Source organism: Ahaetulla prasina, chromosome 9, assembly GCF_028640845.1.
Source record: "Ahaetulla prasina isolate Xishuangbanna chromosome 9, ASM2864084v1, whole genome shotgun sequence".
In the NCBI taxonomy this organism is placed as follows: domain Eukaryota; kingdom Metazoa; phylum Chordata; class Lepidosauria; order Squamata; family Colubridae; genus Ahaetulla; species Ahaetulla prasina.
Window position 1 is genome coordinate 30,766,166 of NC_080547.1, and position 23,480 is coordinate 30,789,645.

At 40.2% G+C, this 23,480-nt stretch overlaps 1 protein-coding gene across 1 annotated transcript; it reads right to left on the bottom strand.

The window, feature by feature from the left end:
- Window positions 1-7,269: 7,269 nt before the first annotated feature.
- GOT1L1 (glutamic-oxaloacetic transaminase 1 like 1) lies at window positions 7,270-22,658 on the bottom strand. The gene is made up of 9 exons (XM_058193985.1): window positions 22,547-22,658; window positions 20,393-20,577; window positions 19,449-19,572; window positions 18,772-18,884; window positions 17,464-17,556; window positions 15,643-15,793; window positions 10,967-11,132; window positions 9,442-9,584; window positions 7,270-7,487 (listed from the first exon to the last, which is right to left on the bottom strand). The coding sequence occupies exons 1-9, from the start codon at window positions 22,656-22,658 to the stop codon at window positions 7,270-7,272; spliced, it is 1,305 nt and encodes a 434-aa protein (XP_058049968.1).
- Between the last annotated feature and the right edge of the window lie 822 nt (window positions 22,659-23,480).

A 23,480-nucleotide genomic window follows, 5' to 3' on the forward strand; every position in this document is an offset into this window, starting at 1 on the left:
GGATTGACTGGTTTGAAAACACTGGGAAGAGGAACTAGATGCAAATTAATTTGAAAAATAGCAGTCCCATCTGGTGTCACAAGCTTTCCAAATGCTTATTTGATTTGCATTTTTGGTGGTGCTAATTTGGATAGTGATCTCTTCAATATTCTGGAGAGACTCTTTCTGTTTTCCATTTAATTCATTTGATAAATATTCAGTATTATTTATGCAGCATAGATAATGCTGTAAGTTGGCTTTGATATATCATTTATTTGATGCAGACATTTCAGTGTTCTGTTCACAGTCTTCGTTTTATACTGGCACTACTCTGCCTAGATCTGGCAGTGTCTCAGCATCTGCAGGAGCATCTCCAAGTTGCCCACTTTCTGAATGTATGGAATTTGGTCCCCAGAATTCTTAGTTATGGGCAAGCACTTGGGCAAACCTGGGAGATAAAGCCCACATAGACTTCATAGAATAATAGAGTTGGAAGGGACTTTGTAGATCTTCTAGTCCAACCCTCTGCTTGAACAGGAGATGCTATGCCATTCTGGACAGGTGGCTGTCCAATGTCTTCTTTAAAAAATTGGGTGATGGAGCACCTACACCTTCATATTTGAATGCCCCAGGTAAGGGAAGTCTGATGGCAGCAACATTTCCCTGTCAGCCAAGAGGGGTCATAAAAGTGCTGATCAGACCAAATAAGTCAAGACTGCACTGCGGGAAATAAAAGAAAACCTCCATTTGTGAATAGCACCTGAAACAATCTAATGCCCCTTGGGGGACAGCAGAATGGAAAGATATCTGCATTGGATTAACTGCTGCTGCTGCTGTTCCTACTAGATGAATGGGGAGAATGCCAATCTCTCAATGAGACTACTGCTTCAGGATTAGACTAGAGTATTGGCTTTCCATGCATGCCAACCCATTTCTATATTACTATCAAGAAAAATTTGAAGACGTGTCCATTGTGACACTAAGGTTGAGCTTAAAAAAGCCTTTACCCTTTTTTATAATTTTGAAGAGACGGAACTGAACTAGATATACAAATAATAGGACTGGTGATAGACAGCTTTCTGCATTTAGTGTGTGTTTTTGAATACAGTGACCCAGCTGCAGCTTTGCTTAATTAATCTCATTGTAAACACAATGGCCATTACTTAGCAAATGTGTTATGGCATTAATGAATCCCTTAATGGACACACAAAGGCTCTTCTCTTTTAGATTTGCAATTAGCCCTATTTTCAATGGACTGTGACGTATTCTGCAAAATGAGGATGCCATACAAGGGTGATCTTGAAGCCATGTTTTCCAGAGTTAATTTCTTTGTTATTTGTGTATCTATCTGCAAAATGATTATTCCTCCCAGAGTCAACATAGTCCAGAGTTGTTCCACATGACATACCAAGTTTCTCTCTACCGAAACACAATGAGCAACCAGCTAAGATGACAGATGTCACAGGGGAGTAACAAAAGTTTCTACATTATTCCTTCTGCTGCTTCAGCCATTCCTTTTCTGCTTAAGGACATAGACATGTTCCCTCCAGTCTGTCCATCATCTTATAGGCTAAAAGTTCCTACTTGGTCAATAGTCTTGAAGCTTCTGGTCCAACTAAGTTATAGGTTTCACATATTATGCAAAACCTTATTGAAGTCTGCTCAGTTTCCGTTCAATAGAAGTTTCAGTTCAGTTCAGAAGTTTCTCCTTAATTCTAGGTTGCTTCTCTCCTTGAAGAGTTTCCAAAAATGGATGGAAACTAATCAAGCAGAGAAGCAAACTAGAACTAAGGAGAAACATCCTGAGAATAATTAACCAGTGGAATGGTTTGCCTTCAGGGGTAATGGGTGCTCCATCACTGGAGGCTTTTAAGAAGAGACTGGACAGCCACTTGTCTGGTCTCCTACTTGAGCAGGGGGGTTGCCTAAAAGACCTCCAAGATCCTTTCCAATTTCTATTCTTCTGTATTCTGTATTCTCTCTGCAGTGTTGTTTTATGGCTTATCTTTGCAAGTGAAGCAGTCCAGTGTGGTTTGTTTAAGAAATCATAACACAATCATGTATTTAGCCATTGGGAATATACATATTTAAGCCTGTGAGCACCACTCTTTGCAATAATGTTTGAAACAATCTATGCATTTTCAAAGGCTGCATTTTTGGAAATTTTTAAGAGGCTGCACCTTCAATCACATCTGGGTGAATATTTTTCATCCATGGTGTTAATCAGGGAGGGGGACGGGGAAAGAAAATGGAGCCACAATGAGCAAAATCCTGTTCTTCCTTATTTTTCTCTTCTGACACTAAGATCTGCATATGCTTGCTATTATCAAGGGCAATTGTAATAAAGTTTTAGCATCTGTTTTCCATATAATTTTGCTGTTGAGCTGTGAGGAAGCTATATTTTTGTACCAAGCCAAAAAAAAAAATCAACTCCAGGCATAATTGCAAATTATGTCTAATTGCATTTCAATTCAATGAAGGATGAATAAAGTATGCAAATTAGACATCTTATCTAATTTGCTGTCATTTTGATACTGCCTATGTTCAGAATGAGGCAAATAGTCAAAAGGAAAGATTACAAAAAAATAACTCTTTTTTACTGCTACTGAAAAGAGAAGATATGACATTAAGGAAATTAATTGTCAGATACACAACTGATGACAACTATGGAGGCTTCTACTAGGAAAGCATCCAGATCAGGTCCTGAAGATTTCTGGGTTTATTATTTTCATCTTGCTTGCTTTCATATTTACAGCTTTCTCAGAGGGTCAAACCCGTTTTTCTAAAGGCATCTGGAAGCAAAACTGCAATGTCATTCCACCAAGAGCCCAAGATATGGTGCCAAATGCCTTCAAGTCTCACTCAATTTTTGTACCTATCACAAAATTGTGGAAGTGGTTTGCAACTGCATTCTCCCAGGATGTTTTTTTGCGCAAGTCTCCAATAGTCCCAAAGGTGCTTTTCCAGACGGCAACTGGACTTCCTTGTTTTTTTCCTTGAAAACATTTCACTTCTCATCCAAGAAGTTCTTCAGTTCTCCAGTAGCAAAAAGTTCATTGCAATGTTTAGTGGCAGGGTCCCTGTGTGCTAAGTATTGGCTTGTCAAATTGTTAGTTCCCAAATAAGCCACGATGGATGAATGTATACAACTTGTAGTTGAATTTATAGTGAGAATGAAAGTAAGGCATTTCTGAAACAAACAAAATGTTAAAAAGTTATGATATTTATGTAGTTACTTACAAAGCACATACAAGTATATAACCCCCTTGTGATGGAAGTTGTGTATGACTCTGGGGGAGGAAGGGAAGAAATGCAATCTGAGAAGAGAGGCAGGAACCCTTAATGGCTTAACCATCAGAAGAATTTAGAAAGACCACCTTAATGGAAGTTTGTTCTTTCAAACTTGCAAGATTCGGTTAATGTAGCCTTACAATAAAGCAGAATTAGTTCATCCAGTTATTTTTCTTGTCCAGAGGACTGACAATGTTTTAGATTTATGAAGACAAGTTTTGATGCCCATTTGGTTGAACAGGGAATATCAGAACATATTTTTCTTTGTCTCTTTGCATTTTGGTTTGCCGGTTCCCAGCCCCCTCTTAAAATAAGTAAGGAGAAGTGTAACAAACTATTTTTCTTTACTTGTTTGGCAAAAATATGCATATTGCTTTACTCTCTTGAGAATGTTCTGTACTCTCTGCTTAGAAAAGGATGTTTCTTAGAACAATACAGCTAATTTGTTCCATAAAGGTTTGTCAGCTCTTTTCCTTGAAAACTAAAAATAAACTATCCAACCAGCTATTAATCCATGCCTGATTGTTCAAACATGTATATTGTCCTTTTTTCAGCTGAACCTCTAATACTTTTCATTTATTGTCATCACTTTCATGAGCGGTTCCTTGGACATCTCATGCTTCCTGATTTAGTGATCTCCAGTCCTCTGATGTTTGTTTCCTTTTTGTTGATTAACCTTCTGGGTGTCTGCATCAGAGACAACCCAGTGTAGTTACCATAGAAACCACTGAGTTAACCCATCCTAGCACACATCACAACCAGATTCATATAAGTCCTAAAAACAAAAAAACACAAACCAATCACAACACAAACCAATCACAACTCCAAATCTGACTAAGGGTCAAGATAAAACTTCAGAGCTGGAAACTGAGGCATGTTTTGGATATTTTTGGGAATTGTAATCCCAAATAGTTAGAAAGCACCAGATTGGAGAACCCTGCTCTAACCTAAACCCACTATCTCTCTTGTATACATATATTATACTATATCTGACAGAAAGCTTATGGGGGCAATCTGAATTCCAATGGAAACTTCCTTTAACCAACCTTTAGAAGAAAGTAGAGATTTTTTTTATGTGACTGTAACGATTACTCAATTCCAAATTTTGCCCTTCTTTGTGTTGGAGGTTGTGTATGTATTAGTATTTCTGGGAACAGGTATCTATCCTGGGCAGTGATTACTGCAGTAGGTTTTCTACCTACTATTTCCCATGTAAGGTTGAGGGTATCTTGGCGACATTTCGACGAGGTCTCACTCATCACCTTCAGGCTGGTGCTTACGGCTTTGTGTTTGTGCGAGCAAAGCATGGTTGGAGCTGCCGTCTCTCTATAAATACTGGTGGGGAGGTGTGGAATATTGGCTTTGTTGCTGTAAGCGGGTGGTTGGCTGTGTGTTTGCATCTTGATTGGTAAGTGGAGTGGATGTTTGCAGATTAGTCGGCTGTTTAGTAGCATCCTGTGTGCGTGTGGTCCTAGTTGTGTGCCTATTAGTCTTCTGTGTTGTAATGACTTGGGTAATGGGGTGAGTGGAAATGTCCTGAGTTCTGGTAATGTGACCTCCTCAGTCTTGTGTTGTAACATCCTGGGCTTTGGTGTTGTGATCTCTTGAGTTCTGTGATATAATGTCCTGAGCAGATGGCTATGATGCAGCATCCCGGGTTTTGGTTTGGCTCTGAGTTTGAGGTCTTGTCATGTGTTCATGGCGTGTGTCAGTTTGTTCTGTGTGGGGATCAGAGGGGGACCCAGCAGCCGGTGGGCCAATGTAGTCTGGCTTCTGGATGGTGGTTGTATTTCGTCTGTGGGATGGGTTTGGGTTTGAATCTAGTGAGGATGATTGGTGGTGGCGTTGTGTGTTGTCCTAGGTCTGGTGTCAATTTTCGTGGCTGGGACTCGTTTGTTGACTAGAGCTAATTTCCAGATGTCTGATAGGCAGGAGGTATCATCACGTTTGTTCATGTTGTGGGGGTGTTTCTCTGTTTCGATGGCTTCCATAATTATTCTCTTGCTGTAGTGTTCAGTTTTAAAGATTAATTTGGTTCCTTCAAAATCAACCAACTTAATCCAAAGGGAGACACCACCCAAGAACTTGTCAAAAGGGGCCCAAACAGAACAAGACAACGGCATTGTCCTCCTCCCATACATCAAAGGCACCACAGATAAAATCAACAAAATTCTCCAAAAACACAACATCAGGACAGCCTTCTACACAGACCAAAAAATAGCCAACATCTTAAGAAACCCCAAAGACAAGATCCAGCTAGAAAACCAAGGAGTCTATGAAATACCATGCAAAATCTGCCTAGCCACATACATTGGACAAACTAATAGGAGAATAAATGCACGCATTGCAGAACACAAGAACGCAGTCAGAAAAGAAGAAAAAACTTCCTCCCTTTTCCAGCACCTTAAAACCACAGGACATGAAATTGATTTTGACAGAACCAAATTAATCTCCAATACTGAACAGTACAACAAGAGAATAATTATGGAAGCCATCGAAATAGAGAAACACCCCCACAACATGAACAAATGTGATGATACCTCCCGCCTACCAGACATCTGGAAACTAGCCCTAGTCAAGAAATGAGTCCCAGCCACGAAAATTTACATCGGACCCAGGACAACACACAATGCTACCACCAATCATCCTCACCAGATTCAAACCTAAACCCATCCCACAGATGAAATACAATCACCATCCAAAAGCCAGACTAATTGGCACCACTGGCTGCTGCGCCCCCCTTCGATCCCCACACAAAGCAAACTGACATACGCCATGAACACATGACAAGACCTCAAACTCAAAGCCAAACCAAAATCCGGGATGTTGCATCACAGTCATCTGCTCAGGACATTATATCACAGAACTCAAGAGATCACAACACCAAAGCCCAGGATGTTACAACACAAGTCTGAGGAGGTCACATTACCAGAACTCAGGATGTTTCCACTCACCCCATTACCAAAATCGTTACAACACAGAAGACTAATGGGTACACAACTAGGACCACACAGGATGCTACTAAACAGCCAACTAATCTGCAAACATCCACCCCACCTACCAATTAAGATGCAACCACACAGCCAACCAACCCACCCGAATATGCCAAGACCTACCTACCTACCTACATACATACATACGTACGTACATACATACATACATATATACATACATGTATATTTTGTAGAGTCAGACAAAGTCTAGCACCTTGCTAACTATGTCCTACCAGAAGTACAGTCAGGGAGCATTTATTCCATATATATGAGCCTGAGAAGAAAGCAGTTTGTTGTTAGTTGCGAAGTCATGTCTGACCCATCACGACCCCATGGATAACATTCCTCCAGGCCTTCCTGTTTTCTACCATCCTCTGGAGTCTATTTAAGCTCCTGCCGACTGCTTCAGTGACTCCATCCAGCCAACACATTCTCTGTCGTCCCCTTCTTCTTTTGCCCTCAATCTTTCCCAGCATTAGGCTCTTCTCCAGTGAGTCCTTCCTTCTCATTAGGTGGCCAAAGTATTTCAGTTTCATCTTCAGGATCTGGGCTTCTAAAGAGCAATCAGGGTTGATCTCCTCTAGGACTGACTGGTTTGATCGCCTTGCAGTCCAAGGGACTCACAGGAGTCTTCTCCAACACCAGAGTTCAAAGGCCTCAATTCTTTGGCGCTCAACCTTTCTTATGGTCCAACCTTCACAGCCATACATTGCAACTGGGAAAACCATAGCCTTGACTATTTGCACTTTTGTTGGCAGGGTGATGTCTCTGCTTTAGACAAAGAGTAAACATCAGTTATATACTGGAAAAAGTAGCTTTTGATGTCTTTCCAAAGGAGCACTCTACTTCACAAAGATTCATGTTAGAGATCATTTTAATGATTACTGAGTACATAGACTCAACATCTAGAAACTGGAGATCATGATTATGATTAATTTTGACAAACAAACATACATTGACCAGATCAAGTGTTTCTAAAATACAGTTTTACTAGAACACTCTTAATTTAAGGAGAATTTGATAAATCTGTAGAACTCATCTCAGGTTCTTGGTCAGCCTTTATGCAGAGCTGGTTGGGATTTTGACAGGTGGTGACCAAGATGGCTTCATGGATGCTTTCTGCTATATAGTCCAAATTCTTGGAGTTAATGCTGCAAATGTTGATCTGCCCATTGGCAAGAAGGTAAATATGTTTCTGCTTCTCTAGGAACTCCACCTGGGAGGCTGGCAAAGAAAAATAAATGCTTTTCACTTTGATGGATCTTCAGCTAAGAAGAAAATTTTAGCTTAAATAGGAACTATGTGTGCAGCTGGTTTGTATAAATGGCTGTGAATTTTATGCAGGAAGACTGGAAAACATCCATGAAATCTGTCTATGGAAATTCTCAGTTGTCCAGTCATGGTTGTCCCAAAGGTGCTTTTTCCAAAAGGCAACTGGACCTTCTTTGGTTTTTTTGAAGACATTTTGCTTCTCATCCAAGAAGCTTCTTCAGCTCTGGATGGTGGGAAATGGAAGGATGTATATTCTTTGCAGGCAGCCAGTCATTTGATTCTTTTAAAGCGTCATTGAGGCCACTTGGAGGTTTATCTGTGTCCTCAGGGTCACCTGAGTAATGCAATGGGTGTGGAGCCTTCTTGGAACTGTTGAAAGGACTGTGTTATAGACTGGAGATAGATAATGTTGTATCCCTCCCCCTCTTTTTAGAGAGGGCTGCTCAATTTTGACATAGATGGCCTCTTTGACCCCCTCGTTTCAAACCAGCGGTCCTCTCTGTCCAAAATGTGGGCTTTGCTATGTTCTAAAGAGTGGCCTTTGTCTTTTAAATGCAGATGGACTGCTGAATCTTGTCCCTAAGGATATAGATAAACCTTCAAGTAGCCTCAACGACTCTCTAAAAGGATGCAAATGACCAGTTATCCCCAAGGAATATAAATACTTCCATTCCCCAGCATCCAGTCAGAGCTGAAGAAGCTTCTTGGGTGAGAAGTGAAACCAACTTGAAAGAAAAACAAGAAATTCCAATTGCCTCTTGAAAAAACCACCTTTGGGGCATCTAGGAAACCTCCCTTCCATTATTTAATGGAGGAGGAGAAGGCATTTTTATCTTGGGGGGCACTTCTTTAGCCCACATCCCAAGCCTTATTCTTATATTCAGGTGGGGGGCGGCACGGGACACAAGAAAACTAATGAAAAACCTGCAATGGGTATAACATACTTTATAGAAAGACTATTCCAAAATAGCAATTAAAACAATAAAAGAGGAGAGCATTCAGACCACAGCCACATTCATAACTTAGTCTTTTGCCTGATTTGTGTGTCCTCTGTGGTTTTGCTTTCTGCATTCAGTCCATTCTTGGCTATTCAAAGGTTGCCCATCCCTCGGTCAATATAGGCCTGCCAGATTTGGAGCCAAAATGTAATATGAATAAATTAAATGCATACATTTACTTGGGGGGTCTTTGGTGTATTTGTCTTTCCCCATCACCCTCTGGGTGCAATCAACTATTATAGAGCTAATTAACTGAGAGAGTAATTACACCATGAGCACATGAAAATATGTGGAACCCTATTTGTTTCTAAAAGTCTTTTGATTTTTTTTGATACCTGGTTAATAAATTTTATTTTAAAAATAAATGTTATTAATTTTTTGATGCAGAGCTTCAGTTTAGAAATATGAGTCAAAGTTGAGTTGATGGAATTTTCAGATCAGCTCAACCTTGTTAATCAAACTGAAAAGTTGCATGAAACTGCATGATGTCTCTTTTCAAATCAATCTGATAATTTGGAAGGGATGTTGCAAATGTGCAATTTTTTTTTTCAAATCAAAAAAAAAATTGCTTAGAATCAAAATTTTCAAATTATCATCAGTCCTTGAATTCAAGTATTGAACCAATGATCAGTACAGAATTCAAGATTTTGGTTGGATCAACATTAATTTGCCCAACCTCCATGGTAGTTTGGACTGAGAAATAGGGAATGGCCAAAACTTACCCAATGTCTCCCAAGTGCAACACTTTTATCACTAACTCCTACTGTGCTTATCATGAAGGAGTTCCATAGTTTCGATATTCTGATGCAGAAATGAAAAAAGGAGCCCTATAGCAGGTGAGGTTTCATAAGTCAGTGGTTAGGAAGATTTATCCTGGATTTTTCAACAACTATTTATTGAATACTTACAATTCAATCCAATAAAGCTATGGACTCCTGACTGTCTTGTAAGATGCTCCCAGGAACCTGGTGTTCCCAGAATCCGCAACCTCTCTTTCAACTTTTCCCTAATCAACATAATCCTCTTTACTAGTGTCTGAAGACTTTGTTTCCTAAGAAGGTTGGATTTCAGGGAAAAAAACAACACGGTTTGCAAACCAATTATGTCTATTTAGAACTGATCCGAAAGTTTTATCTCTTATTACAGCGTTTAATTAATGTAGCAAGGCTGGGAAGAGTCTGTTCTTGCCAAAAATAACAGTTCTAAAATGGTACTGGTTGATCTGGCATATTAGCTTTCTCCAACACGATGCCATGCTAATGTGTTGTGACATGGACATCCTCCATGTCCTTGGTAAATAGCGGATTGTGACATTACTGCAAAACTGAATCTGAGTCGGTCACCAGGACCAGAGGTTTACTCTTCTGAACTTTCACACTCGTGTTGGAGCCCATCTTCAAGTAACTTCTCTCTACTGGAATATGCCCTTTGGGGTATTCTGTGAGTCGTATTTATGTGGTGCTTTCCTATTGGTTGATTGGTATGTTGATGCTGGTGATTGGCAGCACAAGGAAACAACAGCCAACTGCCAAACTATCATCATACCAATCAACCAACAGGAAAGCACCACATAGATGTGACTCACAAAATAGCCTAAAGCAACAGTAGAGAGAAGTTTCTTGAAGATGAGCTCCAGTATGAATCTGAAAGCTTGGAAGAGTAAACCTCTGGTCCTGGTGACTGACCTAGATTTGATTTTGCAGCATTATCCTAGGACATGTATATTTGCCTTCATTAGTGACATTACTGGCCAGGAATTTTAGAAGCTGTAGTCCAATAATTCAAAAGGGCACTACACTGGGAAAGGTAACTATGTACTTTTAAAGTGTGCATAGAAAGATGACCGACCACCAGTACTGCAATTTAGAACTTCCTAGAATATGCACTGTAAAAAGACATTGAACAAATAATTGGTTAAAAGCAGTACAAACAAATCATTCCTAGAAACCATTTCCAAATACGTCAATACCCAGAGAGTCATGCTGTGCTTAATAAGCACCGTTCAAGGTAACTATGTTGTCACCTCTATTTCCAATAAAAAAACAAGCTTCATTCTACTCATCAGTTTGACATTTCAGGCTAGAAATGCTGGGAATTATGAGAATTGAATTCTCAATTTAGTTGGGAAAACTAAGTTGTCTGGAACCAGCAGACAATCCTAATAACTTATTCTAACACTTCTGTACTCGTTCACCAGGTGTTTTCCAGAATCCTTATTCTTGTTTTATGGCAGAATCTCCATCTGAAGAATGACTTTAATGGCTTTTTTCTTTGTCTACCCTCATACCAAGCAAATATTTTATAACTTAAATAATATTCTTGGATACTTTACTATAGCAGATGGAGCATCACAATCCCAAGATAGTAATACAGAGAGCTGATCTCATGGCTAATATAAATTCAGACTATCTGGTTACTTGCCTTCCTTCTTACCATTCATAGAAATGAGCAGGGCTGGTCAGTACCATTGTAATCACCCGCGCTCCTAAGCTGGTGGGTCCAAACCATGTCACGGCTATTAGCTGAGCTATCTGTGAGTGAATTCGGATCAGGGTTTGATTGTCTGTTGTCACCACAATGAGATTCCCCACTCGTTCATCTGCATGATATAGCCAAAGAGACACAACACTGCAGTATTTAGTGTATTGTAGTTGAGTCAGTATTTCTTTGAAACTAGCTGTCTCTAAATATTCTGTCCTCCCCCCAAACCTCTTAATATTAGGATTCTTGTCATTCCATCAAATACAGAAACTTATTCTGATTCACTCTCTGTAGACTTCACCAATTATTAAATGAAGAGGTTCCCCGTAAACTTTATTTTAGCGATGGGGCATTGGAGAGGAGTCTATCTTTCCTTGAGGATAATGTATTGTCCCAATCAGAAACAGAATCCAGATCAGGAGGAGATATGGGTGGACTGGTTTCTTTCTTCCTCACCTCACAAATGCCAAGAGAAGCAAAGGTGGATTACTCTTGCCAGAGATGTGAACTGATGTTCAGGGAAGATTTTTGAATTAGTCTAGGATCTGTCTAATTTCAGGACTGAAAGTGATCTAGCCTATCTGACATTAAATCCATCAGACTTTGGTAGGACGAATCAATGTCTAGAAAGATAACTTCAGGAGACCTATTGGTACTAGAGATGACAGGTGAATTTCTGGTTGTAAGACCTTCTCCAGAAGTTATGGGTTTTCAAAAAGAGACTGGACAACCATTTGACTGACATGGTATTGGGTCTCCTGCTTTAACAGGGGGTTGGACTAGAAGACCTCTAAGGTCCCTTCCAACGTTATTATTCTATGTTCTGTGTTCCTTGTTTCCTCCAATGCTTTTTGATAGGCACGAATCTTTATCCTCAACACAACAGAAGTAGAACCTGTTTAAGAGATAGGAGCAAGAATATGTGGTCCACATCAGAGATTTCCTGATCTCTAGGAAATGATGTGACAACAAGAACAGCTTCAAATTATTTAATTGCTGTCTGGCTGTTGCTGTGACTACCTCTCTTTGCATCTAAGTCCTTGTTGGATTCTTTCGTTGGACAGCTCCCTTTCTAATTCAGCCTCTTTGCTTAGGACTCATTCTTTTTATAATAGACAGCTCCTCTGTTTTCCTGTTACAAGGAGGAATTGAGCCAAATAGCTTGAAAGATAAAAATAGTTTAATGGGAATAATGAAGGCTTTATTACTGTTCAGTCCTTTTCATTTGCTATGTTGCCCACTGAAGAGAAAATTGATATAGTGATAAGAGGATTGGGCAACGTTCAAAAAGACCTGGGTTCTAATAGCTCTTTGAAAACAATGCTTTGGATATGCTTGTCACCCTATACTCAGACTGGTGTGAGAAGTACTAGGAGTGATCCACAAGTCCTATTTTAAAAAATCAATAATTTCTGGTCTAAGAACTGGGCCATCGACACTTTAGTTTGTGACATGCCCACAAGCTTTCCAAATCTGTTAAGTAACATGAGTTGTTTGGCATCACAAGGCAATTTTGCAGAGCCCAATTTATGACATATCAGAATGGCATCAATAGCTCACAGTCTTTATCTTGTCTTTATCTTTGGATAAAACTATCCAAACCATAAATAATATAGACACTGAGCATTAATGTAGCAAAGAAAAGTCTGGGATTATTATCAAAAAAGGAATAGATCAACCCCCCAAATGGACTGTGGCTACCTCTTTTTTCTTGTATTCAGAGACCTCTAGTGTTTGGACATACATACTGTTTGACATCTTTTCAGAGAGCAATTATTTTAAGAACTAGAATGCATCTGCACTTAAATTAATTATGCTTCAATGTTCAATTATTTCCATTGCTATTTTGAAAGAAAAGATCACATCTTATCAGTTGAGCCCTGTTTTCAATCTTCAAGCCTTCAAATTCAATCTTTACATTTCCTTAAATGAAGAGAGCAGATGATGAAAACTTGATGACTCTTCTTGAAATGTTGGAGAACTATTGTTAGTCAGATAGTAATTTTGAGGTCTATCAAGATCTGTAAAAGTGAACCTCTGAGATTGTACAAGTACTGATTAAAGTGTATGATAACGACAAATCTATTCAGTCATGCAGAAAATGGTGTAGACAATTGACAGCAAATACAGAAATAGGTTTGCAGGTAATCTTGATGAAAACTAGTGCAACTGTATATCTGTGCACTGTTGGGAACAAACTTGGAAATGCAATCCAACTGTTTGCCTGGTAAACATGTTTAGCCACTGAGAAAACAATAAGTTTTCCGTGTTGCAAATATCTATGCACCGAGGTACATAATGATGGACTTGCAGATGGTTACTACTTCAAAGAAGAGTACACAAATTTTGACTGGCTGTTTCATTGGTATATACCGTTTCTAGAATCAAAACTAAAAGTCTTCTAGTGGAAAGAAACAGAAGTGCATCCAACTTCTTCGTATGGTCAAGACAAGATAGTTGGTGCATGTGCTACAGCAATAGTAATAGCATTTAGGTTTATATTTTATATTTTATATTTATTTATTTATTTGTCAAACACAACAGTATATATAAGTATAAGCATGAAATAACCATACAAATTGATACAATCAAAGGAAACATTAGGACAGGAACGGTAGGCAAGCTGGTGCTCTTATGCACGCCCCTTACAGACCTCTTAGGAATGGGGTGAGGTCAATAGTAGATAGTTTTTGGTTAAAGCTTTGGGGATTTTGGGAAGAGACCACAGAGTCAGGTAGTTTATTCCAAGCATTAACAACTCTGTTACTGAAATCATGTTTTCTACAATCAAGATTGGAGTGGTTCACATTAAGTTTAAATCTATTATGTGCTCGTGTATTGTTGCGACTGAAGCTGAAGTAGTCTTCGACAGGAAGGACATTGTAGCAGATGATTTTATGAGTTATACTCAGGTCATGCTGAAGGCGGCGTAGTTCTAAATTTTCTAAACCCAGGATTTCAAGTCTGGTGGCATAAGGTATTTTGTTGTGATCAGAGGAGTAGAGAATTCTTCTTGTAAAATATTTCTGGACACGCTCAATTGTATTAATGTCTGAAATGAGGTGTGGGTTCCAGACAGGTGAGCTGTATTCGAGAATTGGTCTAGCAAATGTTTTGTATGCTCTGGTTAGTAGTGTAATCTTTCTGGAGAAGAAGCTACGCAAGATTAAGTTTACAACTCTTAAAGTCTTTTTGGGGTTGTAGTTGCAGTGGGCTTTGGTATTTAGATTGTTTGATATGAAAACTTCAAGGTCTTTGACAGGGTGAGGGTCATCTACAAGGTAATGTCCATCAAGCTTGTATTTAGTGTTCAGATTCTTTTTTCCAATTTGTAAGACAGAACATTTGCTGATTGGATTTGGAGTTGCCAATTTTTTGACCATTCCGATACAAAGTTAAGGTCTTTTTGAAGGGTAGCCGCATTTTTGGTAGTGTTAAATAGTTTAACATTACCGGCAAAGAGAACACAATTACTTATAATATGATCACAGAGGTTGTTAATGTATAATATGAAGAGTGTTGGTCCTAGAACGCTGCCTTGGGGGACACCGCTATTGACAGGAGCAGGATTTGATAGGGCACTGCCTATTTTGACCACTTGTTGTCTGTTTGACAGGAACACTGTTATCCAATTGTGGAGGGGTCCGGAGATGCTGTAGGATTTTAGTTTTAGGAGAAGTTTGTCATGTACCACTGAGGCAAAAGCTTTACAGAAGTCTATGTAAATTGCATCTATTGCTTTGCCCTGATCAGGATTTGTAGTCCATATGTTTTTTGCAGTGAAGAAGTTGTAAATTACAGGATAATTTTTTTCTGAAACCAAATTGTTTATCAGAGAGTAGGTTGTTTGTTTCTAGGTGGAGGGTGATGGATTGGTTGATGATTGATTCCATTACTTTGCAGGTGACGCAGCATAAAGAAATTGGTCTGTAATTTTCAACTAGGCTGGGGTCTCCTTTTTTGAAGACAGGGGATGACCGTGGCTAGTGACCATAGTTTGGGAAGGGAGCTGGTCCTGAAAGATTTTTCAAAGATTATGCTTAGGGGTTTTGCTATAACAGTGGAAAGCTTTTTTAAGAAGTATGCACATAGACCATCAGGTCCAATAGATAGAGATGGTTTCAGTCTGCGAAGGGCCTTTTCAACATTATCTTCTGTGAAATCTATTTGTGTTAGATCCGTTGTAATTGTTGTTGCTACGACTGGGGAATTTTGGGTATGAGCCATTACTGTTAACAAAGACTGAACCGAAGAATGTGTTAAAGAGGTTTGCTTTAACTGTTTCATCATTACATTCTTTACTGTTAGATCCTTTTAGGGGTGGGATGGATCTCGAGTCTTTAAGTTTGTTGTTTACAAAATTATAGAAAGTGTGATTGGATTTTGTGCACAGAAGGACTTCTTCTTGTTTGATGTGGTAATTGGTGCATTCAGTCTTTATTTGGTGGCATATATACCACTCCAAAGTGCTTTACAGCATTCTCTGCGTGGTTTACAATGAAGAAGCATTATTTACATATGGCCCTGAAGCCAACTGCAAAAGTACTTTGCAGAGATTCACAAATGGCATTTAATTGGTCCCAGTTCCCAAATGTGTGGCAAAGATGGTTGAGAATGCAAAGACTTACCATATAAGCCAAAGTTTTTAGAAAAGGACTGAGCACATAACATCTCAAAACCTTTGTTTACAAAGAAACGCACTGCCCAGGCATCTCTGTCCAGGTCTCCCGAAGCCAATCCTTGAGCTGCGACATCAAAAAAGGGGAAAAGATGCCTTCTCTGGGGAAACAATGGAAAAGAAGAAGGGAAAGACAGCAGATATCTTATAAATATAGTTCATTTGTTATAGTGAATGAATGTAATAGTACAATTTGGCATTAATGCTGCCTTATGTTTAGCTTAGAAATTGGTCTTAACTGAGACTGTAGAACTTCTGCAAGCAAGACAGCAGTGATTATAGCTTTTATATCAAGTATGGAAATTATGTGAGCTGACCGAGGGGAAAAGGTACATCTAACATTCATTTTGACAGTCCCCAGTATGTATGTCAAGTCTTGCAGGCTAGTTCTTTTGTATGTGTATTGTCTAAAAGCAATGCATGAATAATGTCTGAGATTTGACGCAGAGGCAACTTAACTGTCCCCTCTGACTCCATTCAAAGGAAAATAAACAATTGGAAATGAAAGAAAGATGTTTTGCGTATAGGTAGTTTTCAACTTATAGCCCATTCTTTAGAGAGCGTTCAAAATTATGATGAACCACCCAAAAAGTATTTATGACTCAGTCCCAGTTCTGAAGTTCTGACAGCTACTCACTCATGTGGACATGTGACTGCATTTTGGGCACTCAGCAACTAGCCTGTATTTACAGCATCCTGCGGTCATGTGATCATGATTTAGGATATTTGTGCTGAAAACTAGTATTTACTTCCAGTTTTCAGCAAAAAATGCCCCATAGCAAACTATGGGTTAACTTAATGTATATGATGATCATTTAATGACCACAGAGTTCTCTTTATGACTTCTGTGTTCATTATTTTACAGCCATCATGACTTATGACCCTAATGGGCAGGCTCCATTGTGGTCATAAATTATAACTACCTGTAGTATCTATTGTTCTGACTCAGGCTCAGTGCATTCATATTTTCTATAGAAATCATTCAATTATAATTTGAATGCCGATCATAGAAAAGAATCATCACTGTTGCCATGCCACATACGGTACCTTTTAGTTTCAGAATATGTAGGATGAATTAAATTGGAAGGGTTCTTAAACTTCACAGGTTTTGCAGTTCAGTCTAAGCTAACTCACTGTGGGTCAAGAGCAGGGTTCTAATGCCATGCAGGCATGGTGTCAACAGAGGATGCATCACTTTTGAAAGATATCATGTCGAGTGTCTCTCTACCAGGGGTGAAGTGTAAAATTTGTTACTACTGGTTCTGTGGGTGTGGCTTGGTGGGGGGGTAATGTGACCCTCCCACCAAGGTAATGTCAAAAAAAACTTTTTTTTTAACTTTTAAAAGCATTTTTTCTACAACCTCTTCGGCCAAAGAGGTTGTTAAAAAAATGCTTTTAAAAGCCTCTGATGATCAGGCAACTCAGCTGGGATCGCCAGAGGAGCCTTTTAAAAAAAAAAATTCTTTGGCCAAAGAGGTTGTAGAAAAAATGCTTTTAAAGGGTTCTGACGATCCCAGTGGAGCCGCACAATCATCAGAGGCTTTATTTTTTTACTTTTAAAAGCATTTTTTCGGCCAAAGAAAAAATGCTTTTAAAAGTTAAAAAAAACAACCTCGGATGATCACGCGGCTCAGTTGGACCTGGGGAGGGAGAGGGATTTTTACTATTGGTTCTCCGAACTACCTTCCGCTATTGCTATTGGATCATTTCACCCCTGCTCTCTACATATTGTGACCTGTCTGGTTATGCTTCTCCTGATGTCCTCACTTACCTTCATCATTGATGCAACTCTTCTCCATTCAGAGGGCTTCAAGCCAATTTCTTCAGGAGCATGCAGGAATATAATGGAGCCTTCTGGAGCATTCTGCAAGGACATTCAATGCAATAGTTATCACTTTTGGTGGGCAAGGACTTTGGGAGTAGGGCAAAAGGCTTAAAAGACACAGCTGGAGGCAAAAAAAGAGAGATCTACCAATGGGTCATTAATAATTACTTATTAGCAGTTTTGGAAACAGCACAGTTGATTCTAAGATGGTAAAAACAGTATACACATGATGCATAAAAGAATGGGGGAAAATTATAGATCCATGATAGGGGACATATTCATTTTTTCTTCTGAAAAGTCTCCTAAACTAATATCCATGTATATCCTATTAAAGTGTTGGAAGATAGTATGTAATGGAGAAGAAGTTAATCTTTTTTAGCTCTTATCAGTTGAAGTGGCAAAATTGACAAATAATTTAATTTAAGGTCAAATTCCCACATTCATGACTATGCTCTGAAAGTCATTATTTTCTTTTTTTGTAGAGGATTAATACATTAATCAGTAGCATGCATTTTTTTTCATAGAGGAAGTAACATCTAAACCTACTGTGGCTGAAGTGAGAGGGATCCAATAGCCGTTCAGTTTCAGAGGTAAACAAGGATCTGTAATTTGATTACGGTTGAAGGGTACTGCAGGGTACTTCTGCTGACTGCCGGATGCCTGCAATTTGGCAGTTCAAATCTCACCAGGCTCAAGGTTGACTCAGCCTTCTATCCCTCTGAGGCGGGTAAAATGAGGACCCAAATTGTTAGGGACAATATGCTGACTCTGTAAACCGCTTAAAGTGGGCTGTAAAGCACTTTAAAGCAGCGGTCTCCAACCTTGGCAACTTTAAGCCTGGCGGACTTCAACTCCCAGAAGTCCGCCAGGCTTAAAGTTGCCAAGGTTGAAGACCCCTGTTCTAAAGCAGTATATAAGTCTAAGTGCTATTGCTATTTTCCTACATTTGTAGGAGAAGAGCAGTCAGAGGCTGGGGGCTGAATTAAGCGGGTCATCAGCTTAGAGTCATTATGTTCCCACAAATGGTTTAAATCCAACCCATCTTCAGCTGACTTTTATTTACTGCTAATTTAGTGCTGAATAATAATTGACTAGGGTCTTGTGAGCAATAAATCTTCTTAACTGCAACTTAACAGCTGGTCCTGATCCCTTGCACATGTCACATTTCCTTTGAGTCAAGTGCTCTAACCACTACGTCAGATGGCTATAGGGATGTTGCTCTAGGTAAGCATAGAAATTGTTGCTTTCTGGTACCTGCAGTTCTGTCACAAGCAAGTCTATGTCAACCAACAGCTTGATGGGATCCCAGTAATGGTAAGAACGAATATCTGCAAAGCCAGCAACTTGGAATATGCAACCAAGAGTGCCTGAAAAATTGAGTGCATGTTTTATCTTCAGAAGGCCTAAAATCCAATATTCAATTCAGGTAGCTCAATTTAAGTCTATTGAGATTTACTTCATAGGAAAGATGAAAACATTTCGCTAAATGAATCAAGGGTGAATAGCAGCTTTGTTATTGTCATTAATGAAATTGGGGATGGTTTGGTTTCGTTTCCCAGGCTTTGGACAGGTGACAGATGTGTTCTCAATCTCCCAATGTTCTAAAATACTAAACCAGTGCATGCCTGATTTAATTGCTACATCACTACAGGAAGAATTTTATTGTTATTGGGTTGTCTTTTGAAGCCCTCCTGATAAACCCAAGTTTCATTCATATGTAGATCTACACAGATACATCATTAATCAGATGCTTAAAGTTGTTTCTTCTATATTCTGAGCCCTAGATGGGAGATGGAGGTAACCACATAATTTTCCAACTTCTTGATTTGTTCTTGTCATGTCTCATTTTCCTTCCCAACAATATTTCTAATGGCTTTACATTTTAATTGTAGGACTAGGCCAAAACATAGGTATGAAAAAATATTAGCTACCCAGTTGTGGTTCAGCAATATAGATAATTGCTGGAGTTGAATGGTTGGGTTGGTACCAACGGTGCAAAAATTCAGCTCCAATCCACATAGCACCTGTCCCACCTATGGTGTGAACACCACCTGCCTGTTTAGAAAGAAGCAAGAAATTATTTTTATTAACTAATCATGTAGAATTGTCAACTCAACATTTCAAAAGATTAATTTTCATAGCCGGTGTTTCTCAACCTCAACAATTTTAAGATGTATGGACTTTATATCCCGATATTCCCCAGAAAGCATATTATGCAAACTCAACTAATGATGGTTTGTTTAATAAGTCACTGCTTAGAACCAAAGATGAATGCAGGCAGAAAGTATGAAAGACAGAAGAATTATTTAGCTACCCTATTTCAACAGGCAAAAATTGATTCTGGACCAACAGGCATTGGGTTAGTGTTGATGACTGCAAGATTGAAGCATTTTTTCTTCCTTTCATTGGAGGAAGAGTTCTCACATTTGGGCCAATCACAGTTTTCTTTGACAAGAGCAACAGCGCAGGACAGAGAGTTGTTTAATTTTTTTCATGATTATTCTCAAGCTGCTAATGGCCTTAAATATTTCTTCTTCTCATGCCATGACAACAAAATAAGCTGTCATAATTAAAAAGAAAAAGATGCTACAGCACTATTATTTTCAACAGGGACTCCATACAAGCTTTTGAATTTAAAATAAGGAAAAATATCTATTTGTTCCTTTCATATCTCTGTCTCCTAGGCCAGGGGTCTCCAACCTTGGTCCCTTTAAGACTTGTGGACTTCAACTCCCAGAGTTCCTCAGCCAGCAAAGCCAGCAAAGCAAAGCTGGCTGAGGAACTCTGGGAGTTGAAGTCCACAAGTCTTAAAGGGACCAAGGTTGGAGACCCCTGGCCTAGGCATATAGCCATACTCGTATAAAAATCCCCATACCCTGTTGTCTAAGAAAGCCTGATTGTTCTTGCCAATAACCAGTTCCATGGCTGTTTTGGTGAACTCCACAATGCCCAATTCTCCGATGTATTCATGATCCAAGGTGGGATCTTGAGGGATTTGCAACAGAATCTTTTGCACAATTGGTGGGATCCAGATCTCATCAGCATTATCAGTGTGGCATCCTGGGAAAAGCAATAAAGCTGGCCTGAGACATAACTACCAATACTTCAGGGATGAAAACAGTGGCAGTCAATGTGCTGTTATTTTCATTCTAAGCATCACTGCCTGAGCCTTTTGAATTCCTGTTGTGGCTCCGGCCCCCGAGTCTGTCCTCATGTAGCAGGATGACTCTGAGAGTGAGGGAGAGGAGCTGATAAGGCCTCCCTCTCCAGTACCCTCCTCTCTGGCTCCACCCCAGGTTCCAGCTGCAGGCCAGGAGGAGGAGGAGCTGACAAGGCCTCCCTCTCCAGGACCCTCTTCCTCCTCCCTGGCAACGCCCCAAGCTCCAGCTGCTGAGGATCAATCCTGGATCGACCCGAGGCAGCGACGAAGAGATAAGCGTGCGCAGCAGAAGAAGAGGTGTGGCAGGCTCAGAGAGTGCTGAGTCACGGAGCCACACTCCACAGGGGATAAAAGCGGGTGGAACAGCCATTGGGCTTTGTAACGGACAAAATACGCGGATACCCAGCGCGTGTTGCAGCTTGGTCGCTCGGGAGTTAAAGGCTTTCTTTCCTGTAGGCTTGGCAACGGGACTTGGACACAAGTGCTTTTATCTCTGTCCGAGATAAAGACTTCAGAAATTTGCAGGCCTCTGCACGGTCGCTGCCAAGTCTTGTACTTTCTACAGAAGTATTGTTGTGACCCAGGTTCCTGGACCCGGACTCCTGGACTCGGATGATTCAGAAAGTGAGGGAGAAGACCTGGCAAGCCCTGCTTCTCTTGAGCCCTTTCCCTCCCTGGCACCCACTCAAAGGGAGGAGGAGGGGCCGGCAAGGCCTGATTCTCTGGAGCCTTCTTCTGATTTGGCAACGCCCCAAGAACAGTTTTGGAGTGATGCAAGACTGCGCAGACGTGACCGGCGCGCGCAGCAGAAGCAGCGTTGGGATAAAGCCAAGTCATAATTGTCATGCAGTGACATCTGCAGAGACTATAAATAGGAGGCGGGACTTCCTGGTTTTTTGTCTTGGACAAAGCAATGAATTCTTGGGCAAACTGTATCAATGGAGGGAAGAATATATTTGTGAGTAATTCTGGCCTTATCTATAATTTCCTCGTTATCTCCAGAAACTTGGCAGGCCCGTGGGTAGACGTGGCCAGGACATATATCTATGTAAATAAAAGGAGAAAAGGAGGCCTCTGACTGACTCTTTGCTGGGAGTATTGGGGAGAGGGAAACAGAACAAGTATCAGGTCTGTGTCAATAAAAGGACTGTGAAACTTGCGTTTCTCCGTGAAGTGGGAGGGGGGACAGAACAATTCCATAGAACAGGGGTGTCAAGCTCAATTTCATTGAGGGCCGCATCAGCATTATGGTTGCCCTCAAAGGGCCAGTAACTGGGTGGCCATGACTAGATGAGCATGGCTGGGTGGGCATGACCGGCTCAATGCCTCTCACTGGGTGTGGCTGACTTGTGACAGCCAGATCAGGACCAGTGGTGGGTTGCTCTCGGTTCGGTCAGTTCTATAGAACCGGTAGTAGAACCGGCAGGAGGCTCCGCCCACCCGCCATGATGTCAGCATGGGTGATCTGCGCATGCATGCGCTCCCATTATGAACGGGTAGTAAAGGTAAGTGGAACCCACCCCTGGTCAGGACAGAACAAGTTGCACTGGCTAACTCATTATGGGGACAATTCGATGCCGCACAAACTCCTCACCTCCCCAAACTGCTGGCAGCCGTGCATGTGCACACACACACAAAGATACACTCAGCTGGCCTTGTGCCTAAGGCAGAATTATGATCCCCTGTTCTCCCAATCACCAGAGAATCAAAATAGGGCTGCTTCAGATTTGGACAGTGCACTAAACCACAAACCTTAGTTACTTTGGTATCTAATAGGGAAGCATATACATGTTTGTTAATAGAGATTTCTTTCAAAATTGGTATGCAATATGAACAGGGGTATTCATATCCGAGGAAGAATTAGTTTACCTGCATGGCCAAGGCACACTTTTTGGGGTGAGGGATCTTCCCTGTAGACATCTAATGGAAAGTCTACTGCCGTGGCCAAGGGAACATCCAAGAAGACAGAAAGAGTTGTCATAGCACAGTTTAGCTAAGACAAAAATGATTTTTCAGACAGACTACTGTTCTGTTGAAAACCTGATCTACCAAGTTCTAGTACAGCTTGCAGAGTTCCTAAGGCAACCGTTTCCTGGGAAACCAAATATATTTGCCCTTCAACATTCTGAACTAAGTAAAAGATAATGCATCAGATGGTTATCAGTCATGCTATCCTGCAAACATTTGCTCATCTGGTTGACTGGCAATGCCAGAGACCATGTATACACTCCTAATTCTACATATATCATTGCACTAGCTTTAGATTTGGGCTTTGTTCACAAATTGTGTTCAACCATAACATGGTTTAATTGGTTTTTTGGTACAGCAACTGGTATGAACCCAGCCCATATATTTTGGAAGACATGTCTTTAAGCTCCATCTCCTTTGGTGATCTTTTCAAAACTGACACATTGAGAAGCTACTGGGATTACAAAAGCGCAAATTCTCAAAGCTGCTGGCTCCAAATTTTGAGGAGGAGGAATAATCCAAGACATAGCACCCTGCTTACAAGAGGCCTATAATTAGCCAATGACAGACAAACTTCCACAATTGTTAATAGATGTTTTATAGTACAAATTCAGGTGATTCCTATCCAAAGCATTGGCAAGCAGAAATGAAGCTCGACACCCTACCACAATCAAAATATAGAACACTACATTAGATTGGTCTATCAGGACTCTCATCTTCTAAACCGGTTTCCTGTTCATAATATATTGCTGCTATTGCAGATATATTTAATGTTAGTTGGGAATTAGTTATTTATTCACAATTAAACTAAGATATTATTGTTTCGTGCCTCCGT

Coding starts and splice junctions, on each gene's coding strand:
- GOT1L1 (XM_058193985.1), bottom strand. CDS start 22,658: ATGACAACTCTTTCTGTCTTCTTGGATGTTCCCTTGGCCACGGCAGTA. Junction 18,885..19,448: donor TATTGCTGAACCACAACTGG/GTAGCTAATATT, acceptor TCAATTTTTCAG/GCACTCTTGGTTGCATATTC. Junction 9,585..10,966: donor CCTGCTCATTTCTATGAATG/GTAAGAAGGAAG, acceptor CAACCTTCTTAG/GAAACAAAGTCTTCAGACAC.